The sequence below is a fragment of the Coffea arabica genome, chromosome 4c, assembly GCF_036785885.1.
Source record: "Coffea arabica cultivar ET-39 chromosome 4c, Coffea Arabica ET-39 HiFi, whole genome shotgun sequence".
NCBI classification, from domain to species: Eukaryota; Viridiplantae; Streptophyta; class Magnoliopsida; order Gentianales; family Rubiaceae; genus Coffea; species Coffea arabica.
In genome coordinates, this window is record NC_092316.1 from 823,309 (window position 1) to 847,782 (window position 24,474).

Here is a 24,474-nt window from a genome sequence, read left to right on the forward strand (position 1 = left end):
TTCTGACAATTGATACAAAAATAAAAAAATAAAAAATTGCTGATATTAGAATTCTCATCGTGGCAAATATCATTTGCTAATGATAGGGGACAGTGTGTATATATAAATATAAACACGGATGAATTTGATTTGAGAGATTGAACAGTTGTCCCTCCCATGAAAGCCTATTTGAATAATTGTAATACGAAGAAATCCGATAGCAATCTGAAGGAATGGGGCATGAAAATGGAAAAACAAACGTTTGGAAGGAACATCAGAATAATAACCTAATGAGTTTTGATCCACCAGGGACCAAAGCAATCGCTCGACTTTTCGAGTCATTGAAGACTCCATTAAAATTTTTGCTGATTTTCATGGACTTGTTCATGTATTTTGAGCTTGTCTGCAATTCCAGTTTTTCATTTCTTGTGCTTCCAATGGAAGCGCTCCGCAGTTTGCTCCAAGCCACCATACACAACTTCAAGAAGAAAGAAGTATCAACTGCGTACATACAATTAGTTGCCACTAGTCTTTCCAGGGAAATCAAATTAAGTTGGAAGGATATCCTAGCCAATGAGAAAAAAGCTGGAGAAGAGCAATGACCGCTTCATAAAAATAAAAAGCAGTCCATTCTGTGGCCCGGTCATAAGGAAGAATACTTCAGTCACCCTCATCTGGCTTGTAAGGAGCAAAGAGAATGGAAGAATTGTGTCCTCCAAAGCCAAAAGAGTTGGATAGTGCCACCTTTATTTCCAACTGCTCCTTTTTCGGGCCTACAAGCACACTGGTGTCCTGCACTAGGTTGTTACAGGATCGATATATCAATAACGAAGGAAGTTACTTGAATAAAGGAACCACTCATAGATTTTCTAAGATGATCAACCTTAATAGTAGAATACAATCATAAGAGCTTGACTCAAGGGAACAAGGGTATCAAAATCATACCACGCCTTTGTCAGGATTCTCGAGATTGATATTTGGATGGATCCATCCTGTCTGTATGGCCTATTAAAAAGCACCAAGTCCCAGATATCAGCAAGAGTTTGGACAAGAGCAGCTAAGAGGGCATAAGAACATAGACAAAATGTCATGAAGAACAGTGCTCATGTGATAATAAATTATCTAATATCAACTCAAATAAGGGCCTTCAATAGGCCCTTCAGCCTTCGCGAAGCAAGAACTTCTCTATGCAGGAATGCTCACGCTAAAAATTGCCCTTCATTGTAGACAAGAACCCCAGCAGGAAATGACGAAGGGAATAAACAGGGCAAAATTGCACAAAGTCATTCCAAATATAAGGTGTATTCCAGGATCATTTTTTGGATCCTTAAACTTAGGGCTTATTGCCGCCTTCTCAAACCTCACGTGGAGGAAAGAGTACTCATCCAGGGACCGAGTAACAATTAACATTGGCTGCGAAGGCCTTGGTCTAGTGGCTAAGGTTGAAGTCCCAAGAATTAGAGGTCTTAGGTCCAAATCCACCCTTCCCCCTCCCCGCTTCTTAAATTCCACCCTTCCCCCTGCTTATTTAAAAAAATAAATAAATAAATAAACAAATAAACCATTGACATTGACTCTTAAATACTCACCTGAGGCTCTCCAAAGCAAGTCACACACAATCTGAAACAATAGCATTTAAAACTTTGAATGTATGCTAGGTAGTAGAAAGTACAAGACCAAATCTGAAAAATGGATTTCCCAGAAACCATGAAAGCATGGAGTAATGCTCAACAGCAAAACAAGCCACTCAAGATGCAGTTCACTAACTTCCATTGCAGCCAATTTGGTTTCAAATCTTAACATGTTTGAACTTGTTATAGATAAGCATTTTCGGATACAACTGTGAGAAACGAATGCAGCCCATCAGTTAAAAGTTTGTGTTCTTCTAAAAATCTGACAGTCCCATTCCCCTCAACAATTCTTCCTTCCCATCCCTTCCCTTCAAGACAAAAAAAAAAAAAAATGTTCATGAGAAAAACCATTTATACACATGCAATCAAGAGATGCAACAACTACAAATTTAGACATTATAACTATCAATGTACAACGGAACTTGAGTAAAGCCTGCAAATCATTCTTACTTAAACACACATGATTGTTATATGCATCTAGAAAAGATTTCCTAGAATTAAAAGTAGAAAGAAAAATTATATATATATATATGTGTGTGTGTGTGTGTGTAACTCTTAAAAAAGCATGTCCAGTTCAATCTAATGTAATTATAAACTTCTTGTCCACTATAATCAACACTCCAGTTACCTTAACTGTTGCAACAGCTTCTACTGCACCAGCAGCACCAAGTAGATGGCCCACCATTGACTTTGTAGAGTTCATCTTGAGCTGTAATAGTTTAGAACATGTTAAGAACAGCAAACGGAACTATGATAAGGGCCTTTTAGATAATTACCTCAGGATTCTGCCCAATACATCGCATTATCGCTTCAAACTCCTTCAGATCACCAGCTGGAGTTGATGTTGCATGTGCATTTATATAATTAATATCTTCTCTAGCGACACCCGATTGAGCTAAGGCTTTCTCTATACAAAGAACAATTCCTGCCCCTGTTTTATGATTTCAAAACAAATTTCAGATTTAGCATCTATTTGAAACCAAACATCAAGTTTTATAAGAAAACTCATGCTCTCCTTTATAACCAAAGGTCCAGGGTTAAACAATCAATCTAACAAGCACTATTGCCCATTCTCTTTTAGAACAAGATTACTACACCTGCATGACATGTCAAAGATCCCCTCAAGCTTATGGCAATTGCTTGCCTAAATGGAAAAGTAATTACTGATCAAGATAACTCATGAATTGGGAATCCATTTCCTTGACTCCATTTATAACATGGGATATGGATCTAAACACATCAGCAAAATCACTAATCTAATAAAAAGTCCATTAAGGAAGGTAGAAGAGTTGTTAAAAAATAAAAAAAAACACAAGCTTACCCTCTGGATGGGGTTCAATCATATGATAAGCGTCACAAGTGAAGCTTCCACCTAAAAACTCTGCATAGATTTTCGCATCTCTTCTCTAGTGCATTAATCAGAATGGAAACAGAAAGAAGCTTCAATAAGGCTGAGAGAACCAACTCCCTGCCCCCCTCCCCAAAGAAAACAGGTATACCTTTGCATGTTCCAACTCCTCCAGAAGTAGCACGCCAGCTCCTTCCCCCATAACAAATCCATCACGGTCCTGCATAACCACAAAAAAATAAAGAAGTATTGAGCCCTCACATGAAAAAAAAAACACACACACACACAGAGATAGAGAGAGAGATATTAATGTACAGAAAAATCCATGACTAGCAAGAATATTTTCAAGATTTAAGGATCAATATCGCTTTAGATTGCTGGATTCTGCAATATTATAGGTTAACCAAGTTCTGAATGCCAATAAGTATAGGAAGTAAAATCTGCAGACATGGAGTGTCAATTGTACCTCATGTACTCAAGCATCACTAAATTAACACATATTTCCTTGAGCAAGTAGAAATGTGTCCAGAAAAAGTTTTCCAGATTGACATTTTGGATGAAATTTTCCATGATTTCACTTTTTTAGAACTAGAACCAGGAAGAGAGAGAGAGAGAGAGAGAGAGAGAGAGAGAGAGAGAGAGAGAGAGAACAGGATAGGTTGCTGTAATACCACATCCCAAGGACGTGAAGCCCTGGTTGGATCACCATTCTTCTGTGAAAGTGCCCTGCATGCAACAAATCCTCCCAATCCTGTAATCATATTTTAAAATGACAGCTTCATTAACAGTAAACAAGGTACAACTTCAATCATGTCAGACTGAAATCATTACTAACCAATAGGAATAATTGCAGAATCTGAGCCACCGCATAGCATAATATCCTGCAGATTTCCGTATATTTGAAACAGAATACTAGATCAGCTGCTACAAAATTTTCAAAGGACTGTTAAATACCTACATGTCACAAGAATTGGGGGAGAGGAGGATTTAGCCACTTACAGCTTCACCTCTAATGATGTGATTCGCTGCATTTAGCATACAGATATTGCTTGTTGCACAAGCTGTAGAAATAGAGTAATTTGGGCCCATCCATCCCTACAGTTTCAGCAATTAGAGAACAGCTACAGGATTATAATCTTGATTTAACTCGATTGAAATTTTGGCAAATAATGAACTGCAGCATACCAAATCCATTGCAAGCATTGCAGACCCCATATTGGTTGTAGCAAAAGGTACACAAAAAGGATTCATCTTCTTGTATGACACCCTCAAAGCTTCTATTGCATCGTTAAAAACCTACTCAGTTAAGCCAAAAGAGCATAGGAAGCAAAACAGCAAAAAGCCCATAATTAGTTTAATAACTGTTATGGGAGAGAGACAATACAATGAACCCTCATTTGAGGACTAGAAGGACAAGTTAAAACTTGGCACTCGTGTGAGTTTCATAAGAATTCACTCTGAGCTGGAAGATAGAGGCATGTTCGAGTCAAAATAAATATTCATTCTCAAGGTTCTAAAAATGCTTATTAGTAAGTTACCTTCATTCCACCCAGGGCAGAGCCAATTAAAACACCACATTTAGCCTTGTCAATTTCCTCCATGACATCTTCTGTGATGCCACCATCAGCTAATGCCTTTTTACCTGCAGTTAGCATGTAAAGCATGAACTTGTCCGCCCTCTTACAAAGTTTTGGAGCAACCCACCCATCAGCTGAGAAATCTTTGATTTCCCCTGCAATTCTCTGTTATACAAAATATACTGTCAACAGAAAAACCAATACCAAAGAAGTGCTATAAATAAGAAACACATTAAAAGTTCTGCTTTGATGCACAATTTACCGTTGGAAATTCAGAACAATCAAAAGTTTCAATCTGACTTATTCCACTAACTCCTTCAAGAAGATTACTATAGAATATATCCGCATCATGACCAAGAGAGGATACTACACCAACCCCTGTTACCACTATCCTCCTTTTCTCAGTAAGAGATTTCTTCTTTGCTATGGTGTCCTTCTGTGGTTTGACTGCAACAGCCATCGCTTTGCCTAGAACAAAAACATTTCAGTCGAGGAGCTGATTCAGTTGGTTGGTATGATATGGATTATATATTTTTAATTTTTTTAAAATCACGGAAAAATACAACATCTCACTGGAGTAAAACTTCCATTTTTTATAGCACAGACTAGTGCATTACTTCCTTTTGCTTTGACAGGCAACTTTCTTGAAGCATAAAAAGCTTTACCATCAAGATTTACCGAACATTTATTTCCTATATGGTGTCCAGTGGTCCAAATTACTAGCATCACTATCTCTGTCCTTTCTCGTACTCCCATTAATATACATTCAAAGCAAAGGTGAAGTATTTATTACACATTGAACTTCACATTTAACACATTCCAAAGGCCATTTTTTGAATGCTAGTCTCATACGTTCATGGTAAAAGCATGATCCAACCACAGAATCTATCAAACGAATCTCTAAAACACCACAAGCCTCGAGAGACGACTACTTGAGGCACGCATAAAAAACTAAGACCACCGATGACGACATCAATAGAAACCTGCAACAGAAATTCGTGCTTCTTTACCAGAAATGGCAGCTCTATTCATCCTTCTTTGCCTGCGAGTCACCGGCTCTGCCTTGTGCCCGAAAAGTGAAAATGCATTCTCACTAAAACAAGAGAGAGAAGAAGCCAGTCCCTCTGAATTATAATATTCCTCACAGGGCTCAAAAGTAAGACAAGAATTCAACCAATTTTGGATTCCAGAAGCGCAAAACGAAGAAACCAAACCAGCACCACCCGCATTTAGGAACTGAGGCACCACCACTTTTCTTCTTCTTGCAGACCTACTCAGCCTTCTCGAACATCGAAAAATCGATGGTAACTTCAAAAAGTGATCTTTTTCACAGGACGCAGACATGCAAGCTGCAACCAGCCATGTACAAAGTGGGGAGGCAACAGAAGAAGCCATCATTGGTAAACTATGCAAATTCAACAGAGAGGATGAGACTTTGAAGCAAATTAATACAGCCCTGTTAATTGAATCTCAATCAAGATAACATAATTTCTTGGCTTTCAAGTGATTTTGAGAGGTACCTAACCAAAAAAAAGTGATTTTGAGAGGTGGGCTCGGATTTGGTTGGGATAGAATAGGGGAAAGGTTTTGATACGAAGAGGAGCTGTCATAGATTAAGAAGAGGCAGGGCAGTTACGGAGTGTTTGCTAGTGAATGCAAATCTGAGTCAGTTGCAGTATTGGACAAACAAATGAAACTGCGAAAAGAGAAGATGACAAAGGAGTAGACGCACAGATTGATCTATGTGTAGCCAAATACGGTTACCATCACAAAGTGATTGTTTTATGGGTAAGATTGTGAGGCTCCTTGGTGGTCTACTTTGGTAAGACCAAACTTGCGCTTAGATTCCTCAGAAATTTCCTAGACTTGGACTGCAAATTATTAAATTCCTTGATTCCACAAATTAGATATATCAACTGGTACTGTGCCACCATATGTTCGCCATCTACCGTATAAGTCTTAACTTCCCTATCTTCTCGGACTGCATAGAGATTTGGTCACAGAAAGTGAAAACAGCATGTCCTTCTGCCCCAGAGAACAGAACATTTATCTAATTAAAGATTAGAATGAACTGGAGTAGACATATTTGCTCTCTTTCACCAAGAGTAGATTCAAGAGAAAAAGCGTCCACAAAGTCACAAACCACCAAGAAGATAGACGTAAATCTGAAATGCTATTCTTAGTTGACTGTTGAATTTGAAGTATATAAATGACAAAAAAAAAAAGAAACTAAAAGTGCTGGTTTGATTGACAAAATTTGTTGAACATACTATTCTCAATTAATAATTTCATAGTCGAAACTTCTGTATATACTTGTCACATTTTCTGCTGCTTCAAAAAGTCGAGCAAAAAGGGAAGGTGCAGTTCTATAGCAAGTTTTTTTTTCTCCCTAAATCGATTTTTTTCTTGTGGTTTAATATCCCCCCTTTGCTTCAGCTTTCTTGAAGTTCTTTTCTCGAAAACACAAATCTGATTCTGAAAAATATTACTCTATTCAGAAGGAGAAAAGGGTATCTTTGTGTTAACTTGGAACGAGGACAACAGGCTGGAAAGAATGTTAACCTTGAAGTTGAAGTAACAGCCTTAATTTTCTTACTTTTAGCTAAAAGTAATAGGCTCTGATGGCACCTTGTCTGTTAATGATAGGTATGCGTTGCTTGCTTTCAAAATGCGCTGTCCAATTGACCAAGCAAAAACATTTATAAATCTCGTGTAAAAATGATGTCTCTCTTGTTACATTAATATTTCGGAAAGCTGCCTAAATCAGTCTTTATACAAACTAGTACCGGTAATAATAGCCTGAGACGTTAATCGATACCACCTTAGCCTAGTAATCAAGAGTTGAGCTAGAAAAAATTAGTTCATGTTAAAATAGAGAGGACATAAGAGACTTACATCAGGTGCGACAGCAACACTTGACTTTGAAAATCAGCTCTCTACTCTTTATTTCTATTTACCTCATTCAACTCGCAGCAGCTTAGAAGTAACAAATCTACACGTATGTGATACTAATTCATATTGTTTTTCAGAAACTCACAAGTTTAAATGGTACACATTCATAGCACTGGCATTAAACATGTTTAATACCATTAGTTAACGTCTGAAACAAGGTGATAATGATCGCTAGAGATGTGTTATATGTTTAGTGGAGTGGTATAGTGATGTGGCTCCAGGATATTCTTTTAAAAGCATAGCATCTAATTGGAATAGCAAGGAAGTCCATTTCTCTTTGCGATTGGGATTCACAATTGCATGGCTGTGTTTCTGAGTATGGATGTGCTGCAACTTGGAATTTTCCAACGAAATATTGAAGATCACAAGATGAAGAACTATCCAATCAGATGATTGGCGCTGATCACATGAGAAATTCGCCTTCATTGTTAAAAACATATTAGTACGTACATCATACACCATAGTCCGTATCCTACTAGTACTAGCAAAAGGTCAAAAGTAAAAGATGGAAGGCCTGAAAAGTGAAACCGATCATTTCATGCTGGCCGGCTGATGCTTCAACCAGTCACCTCGGTCTATTCGGCTCCGATACTCAACCCCGTAAAAAGATGGCCTAGCCATTTTGGCCCAAAAGCAATACCCAAGTCCAACACTCCCATCTTGTCGAATAGTCTAATCTCTAACTAATTATAATATCTTTGACACCACTGTTACTTCCACTCAATCCGGTTTTAAGGACCCCATTCTTTGCGATTTGTTCTGACGTGCAGTGCAACGGTCATTCCTGTATTCAAATCCTGAGATGAATGCGCCCACCTTTTCTTGAATTTTCATTGCATTCTGCAGGCCATTGGAAACCCCAATTACGATTATCCCTCATTGCAAGAGATAACGTTGTTTAGAAGTGCTTCGGCTGATACTGATTAAAGGAAAATACTAGACCAAAAATGGCGCTCCTTGAGCAACAAAACTACAATGGTGAATCAGACCATAGTGATGGATATGATTCTGATGATTCCGAAGAAGACCCAGATTTTGATATTCTTGAAGAAAGTCGATCCAGCTTTTCCGGGCTGTCCATTAGGAGAAAATCCAATCTTGGGTAATTCGTTTTCCTTTTTGCTATTTTCCATGAATAAAAACAATAATGATGTCTTTATTTGGCCTACTGCGTGTTTGCTCAAATGTGTCAATCACATTTTCATTATTGACTCTTTCCTGAGTATTCGAAACGGGTTCCTGCCAAAATCTAGTATTGACAAGGAAATGATCAAGTATGCGGAGGAAGAAGGTGACCCAGATGTTACAGAAGTGGTTGTTCCCGGACTTGATGAGAAGGATCAAAAAGGTTATGAGACTATTCAAAAGGTCGTTGGAGGTTAGTACAGTGCAATCATGATAATTAGTCCATTTATTTCGGGACTATATGTTGTTCCATGCGTTGTTTGTGCTGATACTGATACATGCCTTCTGGCAGCTGGTCAGTTGGAGAAGCTTAAAGTGGATCAGTGCAAGGTGTATCTGAGGAAACATGGTTTGAGATTAACGGGCAACAAAGAAACCCTTATTCAGCGTATTAGAGAACATCTTGAGTAATTTCTGCTTTCCATTTTCATTTTTTTTTTTGTTTTTTGTTCATACCTGTGTCCCCGCATTGAATGAGCTACTTAATGTTGAACCATTTTTGAATTTTCCTAGTTTAGAAGTCTAATTTACCAGCTCTAGCATATGTTTCAGTATCCTCAATGGTGGAGGGGAGAAAAAGTACCCTGCTTCTAGTTTTCTTGTGAACTGCAAAGGTGCGTACCATCAGAATTTTTGCTTTTATAGTTACTTAGATAGTTGTAAGTTATTAGCTTTTATATATATATATATATATATATATATATATATATATATTAGAAATTAGAGAGATCATGATATTCTTGATGATAATAGCTGATTTTACCATTATGAATTTGCACTGAACTTTGAAAGGCTCCCAACTTTATTGCCATTTTTAATTAGTTTTCCTATAATGGATTACAATTCGATTTTAACGGGTAGCATTTCTCTTGTTAATGTGCGTATTAAGGATTGGATAACATAAGTCATCTTTTTGTCTGTTTTTGAGTTTAAGTTTCTGTCCCATGCAGGTGATGCATGCACTGGTGACATCATCCTGTTCAAACAAACTGTATATGGAATGTAAGCCCTCTGAAGAGATGGAGTTCATACTTCTATTTCTCAGTATGGCAATCTTAATTGCGCAGAATTGTTGAGCTTAACCTTGATTACTCCAGGAAAATACTTAGTCAAGTAGTATCTCACTTAATTAACCCAGCAGAGAATGTATTACTTGATATTTATATAAGAGCGAATTGCGCGAAATGTCACTAAACTATTTCAAAGTGCCGGTTCTGGTCACTAAACTTTTTTATTAGCGCGAAATGTCACTGAACTAGTAAATCTGTACCGTTTTGATCACTCCGTGTATTTGTGCCGTCAGGAGAGACGGAAATCAACTTTTTGAGGGGCAAATTTGTCTGCACAGTCTTAGTGGGAAGAGTTTCATCTGGTAAGTGAAAGGTTTAAGTGTGGGGCTTTGGAATGTTGGTAAAATTTTGAGAAAGGGTGGTTATATCCAGCAATTTCACAGGTTGATTTCCGTGAAAATAAGTTCACGTATCAAACCAACTATTTTCATGTTTAGATTGATAGTTCAAGAAATTAACATATTTTTAGTCTCCAGACTATTTTGCTAACACTTCTGCTCTCTTATATTTCCGTGAGAAATATAAATTATGCTTTGTAAACGGCACACTTTTTTTTTAACATTAGGGAATTTTGTGTATGCTGAAGCAAAGGAAGGTATTTGCACTGGGGCATTTACAGAATTTCTAAAATATTCGGTCCTCAATAGCAAGGGGTTTTTGAAGCTTGAAGGGACTGAAGCGAGGGGTTTTATGAAGCGGCAAACTTTTTGCCGAATGGGAAGGGGTTTCGGCTGCCTCAGAGAACCTCGACTCGGGTAACTAAATCGCCGTTCCTCATCCCCTTCGCCGCCGTTAGAGCCAGAAAATTGGACCTTTTGTAACTGCAAAAGGATGATGCGAATAGCTGAGGCTAGAAAAATGAGATCTTTGGGCTCATCATATGCTTGTCTGGAGTCTTTGAGTTATCAATTTCTGCAAAGATGCTTAGTCAGCGGAACTGCAAAAGGGAAATCTAAAATCAAAGGAGCACAGCCATTGAAGAGATCGAAGGTAACAACCAAGAAAGGAACTGGGTCGGGTGATTCGAATCAGAAAGATGGTGGGCCCAGAAGAAAACCCGAATTTGATGAATTGGTCGACGAGTGCTTGGCTTCGACTTCCCCAATTAGATTCTTGAAGCCTAAGGAAAAAGCTAGGGAAGCCGAGAGAGAAAAGATGGGGCTGAAAAGTAAGGTAATGGAAGAACAGGAGAAGAAATGGAAGAAAATGAAGAATGAATTTGATTCCCCATTTTTTATGGGTACCCCAGGATTGGATTTGATAAAAAATTTTGAGAAAGGGTGGTTTACCAACATTTTACCCCTCAACATTTTGAGAAAAGACTGTGCAGACGAATTTGCCCCTCAAAAAGTTGATTTCTGTCTCTCCTGACGACACAAATACACGGAGTGATCAAAACGGTACAGATTTACTAGTTCAGTGACATTTCGCGCTAATAAAAAAGTTTAGTGACCAGAACCGGCACTTTGAAATAGTTTAGTGACATTTCGCGCAATTCGCTCTTTATATAATGCCTACTATAAATTCTGTTGAATCTGTGTGTTGAGAATAATGCAGATTCTTAGACTTGGTCTTTATTTGCTTTTCAGGTTCAACATTGCCTCAAGGAGTGCAAGTGGGCCCCCTTGCGGGACTCGACTGGTTGCTGGCAGGATAGTAAAAGAGAGTTATGGTGCTGCAAAGCAACAACATACCTTTACGGTGAGCTGAGTAGTTGTTCAACTTGGTGGAGTAGTAGGCTTAGGAAACTGATCGAAAATGTATGATATCAACTAAATTGAGGGGCTGACTGTTCACCTTGGAATCCTATTAAATCAAAAGAAATGGTTTTCTTATTGTTCTAAAAGCCGGACTCCTGTATGGCTTCATCATGCTTACCAGCTGTAAGACAACAATTTGCAGGGTATCTGAGTTCAAAATGAAATTATCATGCTGTGTGAATCTAACTTGCTTGACTAATCTGTTCAGATTGAAGTACTATGGAGCAAAGGAGAGAAATCGCTACCCCCACTTCATCCCCTCCTCATCAAGGGCAGAAATCTTTATAGGTTAACAACAATGAGACAGGTTTGTTTGCAAACAATAAAGCATCTTACTCTCTCTCCATTCATATGTCAGGCATCAATTTTTACCTTGTTTTCCTACTGTCAGATGTGGGAAGATGAAGAGGAAAGGAAAAGGATCTTGTCAGAAAAGCATGCTAGAGGTGCTGTTGCTCGTTCAAATAGGGAAGCTCGTGTGCTAGAAAGAGACATGCGGAAAGTGCTGAAGTCAGATAGGTAACAATGTTCTTAGGTTTTAATGAAAAATAAAATTTGCATTTTTGTAAAAAATGATGAGATAGAAGGAACTTTTTTATAGTATCTAAACCTCTGACTGATCCTCTTCCATCATTCTCATCCTTTTGTCAGGGTACTGAAGAAAGAACACGGTTTTAGAAAACAGGAAGAGAATAGAAAACAAATGCAATGTTCTCTCTCCATTCCCTTGAACAACAACATACAACCTGAACAGCAGCCAGAGGACATGCAGGACACTTGCCAATCTCAATATTTTAAGAAGAAGGAATGCTGGGAGTTGAGAAGCTTCAAGGATAAAACTTCTGCTAGGCAAGAAGATCCAGGGTATGTGCAGATGAGGTCTAAAATTTGCACGGATGCTAATGTCCCATTGGAAGGGAATCCTTCTAGGCGACCTTTTACCAGTATGAATTGCAATCTTCCAGGGCATCCTTCTTGGATGAATACCCATGAGGACCAAAATAAGTTCAAGAATTCAATGACCTCAGTTTACGGGGCGGTAAAAAATGCCAGACACGCAAACCACAGAAGTGTTATAAATCATCCAAGAGCCCCAGCTGGTTGTGAAATTAGCAGCACTAATTCTTTGAGTTCTTCAACAAAAAGCCATGTATATGCCAAAAATGAGAATGCACAGCAAAAGGATTTCTATCATAGAAATTGTGGTATGAATAATCCTCTGAAGAGTTCAGAGCAGATGCGTGCTTATGTTCGGGTTGACAATTTTGACGCATCCAGGAATATAGTCCAAGGACATTTAAAGGAAAAGAAGCAGCTGTGCAGGTACTATGCTCAAGGAAGGTGTTATTATGGATACAAGTGCAAGTATTTGCACGAGGTTTAACAAAATTAGAAACTACTATGACCAGTTTGTCCACTCTGCTCAATTTTCTACGGATCTGGCTAGTTTTTTTTTTTTTTTTTTAATCTGCTCTCGGCGTGTACTCATCTGTGTTTCCGCTTCAATCTGGAGAGGCTATAGCGATACTCAGGCAAACTCGTAGTTCAGTCTGGGTTGATTGGCACCGATTCTAATTCAGGAGAAGCTGTAATTTTGCTGGCAGGAGAATGGTTGACCTTTCACCAACTCGTCAACACATTTTTGTCTCTATGCATTTTTGTGGCTTGCCTTGTGTCCGAGAAGAAATGGCAGTCTAATCTGCAATGAATTTCCTTTATTGCTGTTTCATTTCGACAGATTAATTTCCAACAGGCTGCCATTTGTTCAAAGTAGAGGTGTCAAAATGGGTGACTTGGGTGGGTTTGGGTTGGGTAAAATGGGTAATGGGTATAAGTGAGTCAACTCATTTATACCCATTTAATTAGATGGGTATAAATAGGTAAGTCAAAAAATGAATTGGGTAACCCAATTACCCATTTATAACTCATTTATTTTAACTTTTTGCAAACTCATTTAAATTCACTTTTGCAAACTAAGTTATCAATTTATACCACTCTTTGTACCCATCATTAGTTTTAAATATTTACTTATAATGTTCAATAAACTTAATTACCAATTTTTTTCATTTATACTCTGTCACAAAATTACCTATTATTTAATAATTGAATAATACGAATATAAAAATTTGAATTAAGTACTATAAAAATTAATATAAAAACTTAATTCAAAAATTTTGAACCCCTAACATTTTTTTCATATATAAATTTAAAATTTCATTTTATAAAGATAAGAAAATAGGCTAAAATTTATCATAAATTGGTAATGCTAAAAAATGAGCAAGTTAACAAACTAAGAAAAAATAAAATAATAAGATAAAACCAACAAATAATAATAATAATAATAATAATAATAATGTTAACATCATGACAAAATGAAAATTTTGAAAAAAAAAAAGGTAGGGAAAAAGAAGAGACTTGGGGGGAAGAGAATTTTAAATGGGTTAATTGGGTTTGATGGGTTACCCAATAATACCCATTTATTCCCAATAATACCCATTTAATAAATGGGTATTATTGGGTAACCCATTTATATCCATATGCAAAAATTTAAGATACCCATACCCATCTATTCATGGACGGGTACGGGTAAATCTAGTTAAGTGGGTTGATTTGCCACCTCTAGTTCAAAGCTTGCACCTATTTGAGCTATGATCCAATTCCAGCACAAGGAGTTAACGTCAGGCACATGTTGCAATTTGCGCAATAATGCGGTTTGTGTTGAATGTTGACGCATGGAGATGTCTAATAAAAACCTGAATATTGCCTGTCTTTCCTGTTGGAATATTAGTGTAGCCTACATGATCACATGATATTGTACCAATATTCATTAATTACCTCACTAGTTCATGGAATAAATAACTACCTAAATAGATTTAGGTTGATAGTTACATAATCATTAGGATAGACAAATTTGAGGAAGTAGGGAGTCTTATATTCATTGTATATGTATGTATTATATTTATTGTGATAGTTTATCTGATAATTTCAGTGATTTTTAAACTGTATCTTTTTTTCTTTTTTTTTTTAGGTGTGTCCCGCAGGGAGTGGACCCCGTAAACTATTTACCACCCTCAGCAACTTGCTGGCAGCAAGGTTCGAACCAGGGACCTGAGGCTCCATCTTCAGCAACCTCAACCACCAGACCAAGCCCCTGAGGGCCTTTTAAACTGTATCTTATCATTATGTTTAACAAATGAAGTACGATAAGAATATTAGAATCTATCATTATGGGAGGGATTGTGACTCTACAAATGCTTTAGAGTTTCTAGTCTCTCTCACCACTCTGACATATATTATTTTCACCCATCACTAAAATAATATAACGCAGAGTTAGTGAGAGAAGGTTAAATAGCATAAGATTTATGGTTTACAACTTTGGTGATTAAAAAGTCTGATGATAAAGAGTTGTGAAATTCTTCTTCAAAATGTCTTCAACGTCTCAAGGTATGCCAATTTACAATTTATTTTTTAATTTTAATTTACAAATCATACTAAAACCCTTGCTTCTTATGTCTAACAAGTGGCATCAGAGTTAGGTTAAAATTTATGACTTGTAAATTAATTACGTCACACTTAATTTTGATTTATTTTGCAATAAAGTTTAAGACAAAATTCTTAGAGTTCAAAAATTTGGTTCGTTATTTTCGTACCACATATGCATGTGACGGTCTTGATTTTGCTTCCATTAACGATAACTGTTAAAATTTCAAGTAATGGAGGAACTCAATTTTCGATAAAATTTGTATGATGCTATTGACAATATTTTCACTAATTGTTATGGTTGGGTGATAGTTAGATGTCTTTAATCATATAGTTAGATGTCTTATTACTCCCTTCCCTTTTTTATAACTGACGTTTAAGGTTTTGCACACCAATTAAGAAAAGTTTTTTATTGTTTAAATCTATACACTACTTTCCTTTTGTACCCTCATTAATTGTCCAATTCACTCATGTTTTCTCTCACTAGAGTATTAAATGGCGCTGTTTTACTAGGCCAAAAACAAAGAGAGAAGTAATAATTACTAGGAGTAGTAATTAAGAGCTCTGTATTGGTAAAGAGAGACAAAAGGGTAAAATTGTGAAAAAATAATTAATGCTGCATGGGAATAATATAACGACAGATAAAAGTACTTAAGAGCAAATTTCTTAAACGTCAGTTATAAAAAAAGGGAGGGAATATTATGAATCCCATGATTGATTGTCAGTCAACTATGCAATTGCTTATATCTGTATGACTTTAAGTGGCCTATTGCATGGGCCAAAAGCTTGATTAATCATATTATCGGACTTTGGGAATGGACGTCGGTAAGAACACAAAAAACGAAATAGACAATAATAATTTTCGGACCAATTAATTGACTCTTCTAGTCAGTTTGAAACATGCACCAACTTGTATTGTTAGTTGGCTTTCGATGGCGGAATTGGCAATGACGGAATAGAAGTTTTGCTTCCTTGATTATGAGAATCAATTAATTTCGTTTGGTCTGCCATATCTGATCCTTGGAAAAGTATTTAATATTATTATTAAAGGCTTAATTATTATCGCAAGAAATTAAGGAGAGTTAGATGTATGTTTGGTTATAGTGCCCAAAATGTTTACTAATGATTCTAAATGTAACCATATTATGTGCATTTTAATTACTTCTATGACATAAAAGATTTTTGTGTATTAAAATAAAATTTGAATGCGTAAATTGTACTTGAACTAAAACATCATTTATGAGCAATTATATATGGCTGATAAGTATGCTCTATTACAATAACCTTAAAATTCACGCTTTGAATTATGATGGTTGATTGGATAATTGATTGTATACTACTTTAATGGTTGCAGTAGTTTATGCCATAATGAACCATTTTCGAAACCCAAATTATTTAATGCACATATACCATTACTTCTTGTTTTCATAGTGTCCGTCAACGACAATTGATATGTGCACAATTTTGGAAAGAAAGTTTTGGACTGATACTAAGAATTACAATTATTTCATGAAAAACTTAAATTTTAAGAGAGCATATATAAATGCATATTTGGGCAATTTGAGATTAAGGTATTCTTAATAATGGTTCATGGATATTCAAATTACCATATATTAAACCAATACAATCATATTTTTCAGCTATTTAAAATTCAATAACCTATATAAACATGATAGTGATGATTAGTTTAGTTGTCACAAAAGTGACCTAATTGATGTACACTTTATACAAAGGTTATTTACATCTATTTTGTATGATAATTATAGTTATTAAAACTTATCCCAAAGGTATTTTAATTTCTACAGTCATGAGTTATTATATTATCCAAAGAAATATGATATCTCTATTAAAGTTGTAAGTGAATAATTGCTATCATTTACTATTGTTAGCATGACGTTATTCTAGTCCAAAGGTAAAATACGATAATTACTCTATATATGTATCTCATGGCTTGACTTGTATTTACAGCTATTACTCCAGCTTTAGTTTTAGGAATTGCAGCTAACATTCAGGAGTTGAATGGGTCCAATTTTTCTAATTGGTGTGACCAAGTGTTTATCACCTTGGATTGCCTAGACTTAGATCTATACCTCTGTATTGATAAGCCTGCGTAGCCTACTCTTGAAAGCATCAAACAGGAAAGGATCATGGATGATAATTAGGAATGGTTCAACCGACTTAAGTCTAATGATTGTTAAGACCAAAATTGTAAAACACATAAGGAAGTCAATTCCTGATTCTGATAGGGCTCGTGTGATTTTAGCATTAGTTGAGCAGCAATTTTAAACATCGGATAAAGTTTTGGCAAGTATTTTATGGCGATTTTGACAACTAAGAAATATAGTGTAGTGAGTGTAGTGAGTGGTATTCGTGAACATATTATGAAATTGAATTGCTGAACAATTTAAGGGTATGAATGTGACTATTTTTGAGTCATTTTTGGTGCAATACGATCAAATGAACTAAAGCAGAAAGTTGAAAGCAGAAGCTCAAAAGAGTTGGCAACCTTATAATCTCATAATTGTGGAACTGTTCATAGCCCAGTACAGATAAGAAGGAATCGTCATAGTTAAGAGTTGAACCTGTTGAGGACCGTCAATAGGGATGGCAACGGGGCGGGGTTGGGGCGGGGGACCCCTCCCTCGTCCCCCGCCCCGTTGCCTATTAGTTCCTCCCGTCCCCCGCCTCCTGCCCCCGCCCCGCCTTCCCCCGCGGGGTTAGTAAAATTTTATTATATAATTTTATTATAATTAAATTTTAATAAATAATCAAGTACTAAAATATCAACACATCACCAAATTATTATTCATTGTAATTTTACAATTGAAACTCATAAAAACAATCAAACAGAAGTTATTTGAATATAATCCAATATGATGAAATAAATATAACTAAAATAGTCAAATTTTCACTTTTACTACAAATTGCAATCACTAATTCATCATTGTGTTTGTGCTTTTTTTTGAGAAAAAAGTGTTATTCTATTAAGTGTAATTAGAAATTTAGTATAAATGTATTAGTAAATTTAATATAACTAATTAATAAATTCTATTAGTAGACATGTATAATTATTCATATAATTGATAATATCAATTATATTACATAAACTAATATACATTATATAATACATCTAACTAATAATATCATTATCATAAGTTTATAACTAATTAACTTACATATAATATATAGTCATTTATATATATATATATATATATATATATATATATATATATATATATATATTTTTGTTTTGCGGGTGGCGGGGCGGGGGTATACTCCCCCGCCCCCCGCCCCGTTTCTAAGCGGGGGGAAAAAATTCCCCCCCGCCCCCGCCCCACCCCCCGCCCCAACCCCCGCCCCGTGAGCCCCCCGCCCCCATTGCCATCCCTAACCGTCAACAGTCCCAACACAAACAACAACATTAGAGTATTAGACTATTCACGCATAGAATAATAGAGAATCTTTTCAAACCATCAAATAAACTAAGGGTGGCAGATGCCACGTGAAAATATGGTTCGAATCTAATACGAATTATCTATCGGTATGAATTTACTTTTCACGGGTCTGGATCAAATTCACGTTAGTCTCGAATGACCCGCTAAGCAAACAGATCCAACTCAAATCAATACGAGTTGACCCGTCTAATCCGTTTCATATGTAATTTTATAATTTAATTAATAAATTAGAGGCATAAAATAAATAAAAAGAAAGCTAACTAAAATTATAAATTAGTATTATGGGAACGGAATCATGATATTATACGAAAATAAGGTATTTTATTTGTGAAAGTGTCATAGTTTTGTTTTTATTCATGATTTTTTTTTGTATAAAAAGAAAATAAAAAAAATTACTACTAGATTGGATTGCAATTTTCTATATTCTCATGGAAACTCCATTAATAAAAAAAAAAACCACCATACTACTAATGTGAGAAGGTTTAAAAAAATAAAAAGAAAGTTAAAGTAAATGAGATATTCAAGTCGGGTTCTAGTATCTTGCGAAATTAACGAGTCACGTTCGGATCACGAAAGTTAACTCAATTAAAATTTCAGATCGGATTCGGATTGACTTGTTATCTAGAATTTTTGAGTTTCAACCCGGCCCATCAACCCGTGGCCTAATCTGATTGCCATTCCTAATAAACAATACTTGGATAACCAGACGTAAAGTATGAGACCGTGATTTTGTATTTATTCTAAAGAAAAATGGAAAATGAAAGTTAAAAAATGGAGTCGGGGATTGGCTGATTGGCACTTGTTCACTTGTACTTGGATCATTAATCACCATGAGTTTGCCATTTTTCAACCTCTGCAGTTAAAAGTGTTTGGGTTCTGACCGCTCCATTATTCATTTCAGTCTGTTCCTCCATTGTTGAAACTTTTTCTTTGTCTCTCCACTCTAGAAACTTGGAGTCAAGTACACAACATTTGGTGCAATACTATCTTGCTTTTGGTATTGACGGTAAATAAATGGTTTGATCAGTCTTCTCATGAACCCATTGCTCAATTTCTTACTTTCTCCAGAGTGGTATCAGTATTTATCTAGCGTATCAGTAATGAGCGAGCATCTTGTGTTCTTCTCAGTATTGCGCCTGTCATCAACCTGGGGCAGCATGGTTATGAATCACTAATTAAAAATATAAATCCTTCCTTTTTCTTAAGTTTCTTGCAGCATTTCTGTATGAAAGTAGCTAGCTAGCTTTCAAGTGTCAAACTTGGCAGTCAGTATCAACTTTACCAATAACGAAGATATTGGGATGCTGAAATACAGTTGCTTTGTTAGTGTTGTATCGATTTATTAGCAATTCAGCATCTTGTTTTGCTTCCAAACTGGTTTGGATCATCCATTTTGAGTGCTACATATCAACTTTGAATAACTTTAGATATAGATAATAATAATTATTATAATTTTTAAAAAAATTAGATATAGACATGCTGAAACAATGGCTTTATTGGCAGTTGTTTGATTTCATTTGTTAGTCAATATCAAGCTTTTATCTGCTTCTTACTACTTTGTGTCTTCCTTTTTAGAGTATTAATTTGAGGAGACAAGTACATGGCGCAGTTTCTGAAATTCAAGGATGAAAATCTGTGATTCCATTTGATGTTGGTAGTTTAAAAGATTGATCTGACTGAATATGCTCGTAATGTGGACAAGCGTTTTTGTTGGTCAATCTGAGTTTTGTTTAGGGATGCTAATTGAGAATTAGGAGTGAAACTTTATTTTGTGGTAGCCGATTTGCAAAGCACAAAATTTAACTGATTATTTCTTGCGATGATTGCAGTAAGCAAGGACTTGCACGTACTTCAGTTTCCATATATACTCTAAGCTAGTAGGGAGCAGTGTAATATTTGCACCATGTTGAATTAAGCCCATTCATGTAAATGAGAAAGTGGGTTGATTATTCAGACTGTCAGACGTGAAAGATGAACAAGTATTTGTCATCTAGTTTGTTTGAAGTGTGTCAAAACCTACTGATCCCTTTTAACATCAAGCACATGGAAATAATGTAATGTCAGTTGCCATGAATTGCATTATGAGAAGTTGTTCTGATTTTTTTTTAAAAGGATACATGGCTGCTGAACCAGTAAATGTCACAGAATTTCAAGAACTCGCAAGGCAAGCCCTTCCAAAGATGTATTATGACTACTATGCTGGTGGTGCTGAGGACCAGTATACACTTAAGGAAAATGTGGAAGCATTTCACAGAATAAAGTAGGTGTATTTGCAGTTGCTAAGTATCCGCAAGTTATGACAGGTTTTTAACATGAATTTTGCATCACTTCAGCATCCTGCCAAGAGTTCTTGTGGATGTCGGCAAAATAGACATTTCAACTAGTATTTTGGGCTATAGAACTTCAGCACCCCTTATGATTGCCCCAACTGGCATGCATAAATTGGCACACCCTGAAGGTGTGTGTATTTCTTCACCAGTTTGTCATGGAACTTGGTGCATTTCTAAGTTGACTATTAAAACTGTTTTTTTCCAGGGGAAGTTGCAACTGCCAGAGCAGCAGCAGCATGTGACACCATTATGGTATTAATTTTTTGAAGGGTGTGATTGATTTTTGTATGAACTCTAGGTTTAAACACTTTTTTGTCAATATCAGGCTGTGTCCTTCTCATCTTCCTGCCCATTGGAGGAGGTTGCTTCAAGCTGCAATGCCATCCGCTTCTTTCAACTATATGTATCCATCCTTCCTTGTCTACTAAGATCTTATTGTTTATCTAAAGGATTTCTAATGTCCAAGTGGGAAATATTAGGTTGTGCTATTGCTTTAGGAGTTGATTCAGGTTTGGTATTCATCTCTTATTAGGTTTACAAAAGGCGGGATATATCTGCTCTACTGGTACAAAGGGCGGAAAGAAGTGGATTCAAGGCTGTCATCCTTACTGCTGATACCCCTAGACTTGGTCGGAGAGAGGCTGACATAAAAAACAAGTGAGTAACATGAATATATGCCATTTTCTCAAGTAGAATCTTTGTCACACAGTTTACTTTGATTTGCGCAAAACATAGACGTGCTTTTGCTCTTGCAGGATGATTGCACCTCCATTGAGAAATTTTGACGGTCTCATTTCAACTGACGTTGTTACTGTAAGTGCAAAAAAATCTGTAGCTAGTGTTAGTAATCTAATTAGCAGGAGAGAGAATCAAAGGAATAGATGGGAAGCATAGTTCAGAAAAGAAAAAGAGCAACCTTTCCAAATTCGTTGGTTTCATTTATGAAGATAGATGCATCAGAAATTTTAGCAGGAATTCCGCTGTATGATTAAGTTCATGAAGATGGATCATATTTTTTTTGACTTCTACTTACCAAATTCAATATTAAAAAAAAAGGCAGAAAAACATTCATTCTTGGGTTTTTAGGTCACTTAAGTCTAACTATTATCTGGGAATGTTGCATAAATGACACCTTTGATGGACTTCCGTGGATACATGATAAGGTGATTTTTAATTTGTTAATCAAGTTTCTTTTCTCCATCTTCTGCTTTGCAAGTTCTGTATCATATGCAGAATCCGGTCTTTAGATACAGTAGAATCATGTGTGCTTTTATGTGCTAGAAATCTTCAAGTTGCGGTAGCACATCCCATTAGTTCTTCCAGTGTCATTTCACATATCTCCCTAGTTATGTACATAGTTCTTCTTTATGTTGATTATTGATGTGGTTTCCTTTTATTTTTCTCTTAAGGATAAAGGTTCAAATCTAGCAGCTTATGCATCTGCTACGTTTGATGCTTCTTTCTGTTGGAAGGTATTAACTACATACATTTCTGGTTTTTGTTCAGAAGCATTAGTCTTGGAGTGTACACCCTCTGTTCCAACATCCAAGAAACTTGTAACCCACTTGGAGTATGACAAACTAGTAGTTGTTGAGTGAACTATTGCTTGTCTGGATCTCAACTTTTGCAGGATATAACATGGTTAAAGTCCATCACAAATTTGCCCATTCTGATCAAGGGTGTACTCACTCCTGAGGATGGTAAGCTTAAAACTCCCCTATTGATTACTTGCATTCCTATAGATATGTGCATTCTGAAACATCAGAATGAACATGTTTTGCATAATTTTCCTACTTCCATATGTCTTCCATATGTCCATCAAGGTGCTTCTGATGTAATCACCACTGCCACCTCTAACGTAATAGCCAGAGATTAGTACCACTGACATCCTAATTCTTCTGTTATCTGATCAAAGCTGGTCCTGGAATTTGGATATCCTATTCGTGAGTCAATTTGCTTTAAGGTTGCAAATTCATCACTCCAATGACACACAATAGGTTACAACCTCACATATGGTAACAAGTCCTTGCAATTTTTTTCAATTTCTCTGTTGTAAAAATGCTATTGTTACAGCAATAAAAGCTTTGGAAGTAGGAGTTTCAGGCATCATTGTCTCTAATCATGGAGCTCGGCAGCTAGATTATTCTCCAGCTACTATAAGTGTTTTGGAAGAGGTAGGTACATTAAGCTCTTGCGTCTGTACTTCATGGATAGAAGTTTTAGCCCATTTTAAAGTATTCCAAATTATTGGTGATGGTTGTGCACTGAGAAAAGAGTATGATACTGTGTTTTAACTTCTAGTGTTCGACCAGAAAGACCTTACGATGTTTCATGTATAAGCGTTTTGTCTAACTCTGTTTTGTTATTTACAGAGTTAAATCTACTTTTTAACTCTGAATGTTTCTCTCCAGAAACATGTATCATTTATTACGTTTGTCAAATGTTGGTGATCAGCAAAAGGTAATGCTAAAGAAATGATTTTTCAAGAATGACTGAAACTTGATCTAGACTCCAAAATCGCAATGGCTCTTCTTTGTCGCTGTTTATCCAAAGCTCTGAGTTGTTTTGGAGTGTACTCGTCCATTCTTGAAAGATAAAAGGCAGTTCCAGATGTTTGTAGATAAGAGGATGGGACTACTTTAGAGTGTGGTACTTTTAATTAAACAGGAGGTGTTGCGCTATGTCAATTCTCTTTGATCACTAACAGAACAGTGTCTTTACACATTATCCCCCAACTGTACCGTTTATAAGATTCAGAAATTTGATCTGTATCATCCTATCCTCTTGCACTGGGTGGCCATTAGTAGTTGGTGTAACATCTTGTGCGTTTGTGCGTCATACGATTTTAGGTGGTTGAAGCTGTTCAAGGGAAAATTCCTGTTCTGCTTGATGGAGGTGTGAGGCGAGGGACGGACATATTCAAGGCCTTGGCCCTTGGTGCACAAGCTGTTATGGTAAAATTTGTTTTATCATTTAATTCGTCTTAAACTGATAAGCACCACTTCTCTCCTGTTGTACGTGTCTCCATGCATTTTCTTGCAAATATGAAGTATCCTCAGTATGCTTGGAATTGTGCTATAGATTGGAAGGCCAGTTCTCTTTGGGTTGGCAGCAAATGGAGAATATGGGGTGAAGAGAGTCATAAACATGCTGAAGGAGGAGCTAGAGCTAAGCATGGCCCTTGCTGGAACTTGTACAGTGAAGGACATCACTCGAGGCCACGTGAGGACGCAACATGATAGACCGCTATGCAAAATCTAAGAATTTGTTCAACCGCATTCCTTTACTGTGTTTTGGGGTGTAGTAGCTTCAAATGTCCATGCTTTCTTGTCAAACAAATTTTGCAGGACTATGTGCTTGCATTATAAACTGCTGGGAAGTCTCAGGTAACTAACTGGGCGGTGGAATGCATGGATTTGTCCTTTACTTTCTCTGATAAATGAAAGGAAGCAAATGGATTTCAAGCAAATTAAGTACATCTGACGTTGCATCCATGTATTCCGCAATTCTTCATCCCTTCCTAGTAGTAGTAGCGGGAAATATGAAGGTACATAGGATATGATAGACCAACACGAAAAGGCACCGTGATCGTGAGTCTTGCGACCGTTTTGTATTGGATCAATGGCTATAGACGCCAGTACTGCCTATCTAATGTGTATAACACGATACAAGAAACTTGTCAAAGGAAGAAAATTTCAAAGATTTCA

General features: G+C 36.4%; 3 protein-coding genes across 8 annotated transcripts; 2 read left to right on the forward strand and 1 right to left on the reverse strand.

The window, feature by feature from the left end:
• Nucleotides 1–378: 378 nt before the first annotated feature.
• LOC140005062 (3-oxoacyl-[acyl-carrier-protein] synthase II, chloroplastic-like) lies at nt 379–6,698 on the reverse strand. Of its 3 annotated transcripts, none has more exons than XM_072045187.1 (13): nt 5,546–6,698; nt 4,798–5,003; nt 4,497–4,700; nt 4,144–4,254; nt 3,958–4,053; nt 3,794–3,839; nt 3,630–3,709; nt 3,110–3,178; nt 2,932–3,016; nt 2,387–2,541; nt 2,239–2,319; nt 925–984; nt 379–776 (listed from the first exon to the last, which is right to left on the reverse strand). In XM_072045187.1, the coding sequence occupies exons 1-13, from the start codon at nt 5,931–5,933 to the stop codon at nt 753–755; spliced, it is 1,605 nt and encodes a 534-aa protein (XP_071901288.1). In that variant the 5' UTR covers nt 5,934–6,698; the 3' UTR covers nt 379–752. The 3 variants fall into 3 exon arrangements, with proteins under 3 accessions (XP_071901288.1, XP_071901287.1, XP_071901289.1); XM_072045186.1 differs by having other exon boundaries at nt 379–771; nt 5,546–6,696; XM_072045188.1 differs by lacking the exons at nt 379–776; nt 925–984 and adding an exon at nt 1,589–1,918.
• Nucleotides 6,699–7,795: 1,097 nt separating this feature from the next.
• Nucleotides 7,796–13,231, forward strand: LOC140005065 (uncharacterized). Of its 2 annotated transcripts, XM_072045192.1 has the most exons (9): nt 7,798–8,589; nt 8,741–8,865; nt 8,965–9,079; nt 9,225–9,286; nt 9,623–9,674; nt 11,332–11,443; nt 11,711–11,809; nt 11,894–12,021; nt 12,154–13,231. In XM_072045192.1, exons 1-9 carry the CDS (start codon nt 8,435–8,437, stop codon nt 12,884–12,886), a joined length of 1,581 nt encoding a protein of 526 aa, XP_071901293.1. In that variant the 5' UTR covers nt 7,798–8,434; the 3' UTR covers nt 12,887–13,231. The 2 variants fall into 2 exon arrangements, with proteins under 2 accessions (XP_071901291.1, XP_071901293.1); XM_072045190.1 differs by having other exon boundaries at nt 7,796–8,865.
• Nucleotides 13,232–19,283: 6,052 nt separating this feature from the next.
• Nucleotides 19,284–24,236, forward strand: LOC140004144 (peroxisomal (S)-2-hydroxyacid oxidase GLO4-like). 3 transcript variants are annotated; one of them, XM_072045197.1, is made up of 12 exons: nt 19,284–19,443; nt 20,550–20,697; nt 20,771–20,895; nt 20,973–21,019; nt 21,093–21,170; nt 21,300–21,424; nt 21,523–21,580; nt 22,177–22,239; nt 22,398–22,467; nt 22,841–22,941; nt 23,617–23,721; nt 23,849–24,236. In XM_072045197.1, the coding sequence occupies exons 2-12, from the start codon at nt 20,555–20,557 to the stop codon at nt 24,026–24,028; spliced, it is 1,095 nt and encodes a 364-aa protein (XP_071901298.1). In that variant the 5' UTR covers nt 19,284–19,443; nt 20,550–20,554; the 3' UTR covers nt 24,029–24,236. The 3 variants fall into 3 exon arrangements, with proteins under 3 accessions (XP_071901298.1, XP_071901297.1, XP_071901296.1); XM_072045196.1 differs by having other exon boundaries at nt 19,338–19,443; nt 20,583–20,697; XM_072045195.1 differs by lacking the exon at nt 19,284–19,443 and having other exon boundaries at nt 20,357–20,697.
• The last annotated feature ends 238 nt before the right edge of the window (nt 24,237–24,474 follow it).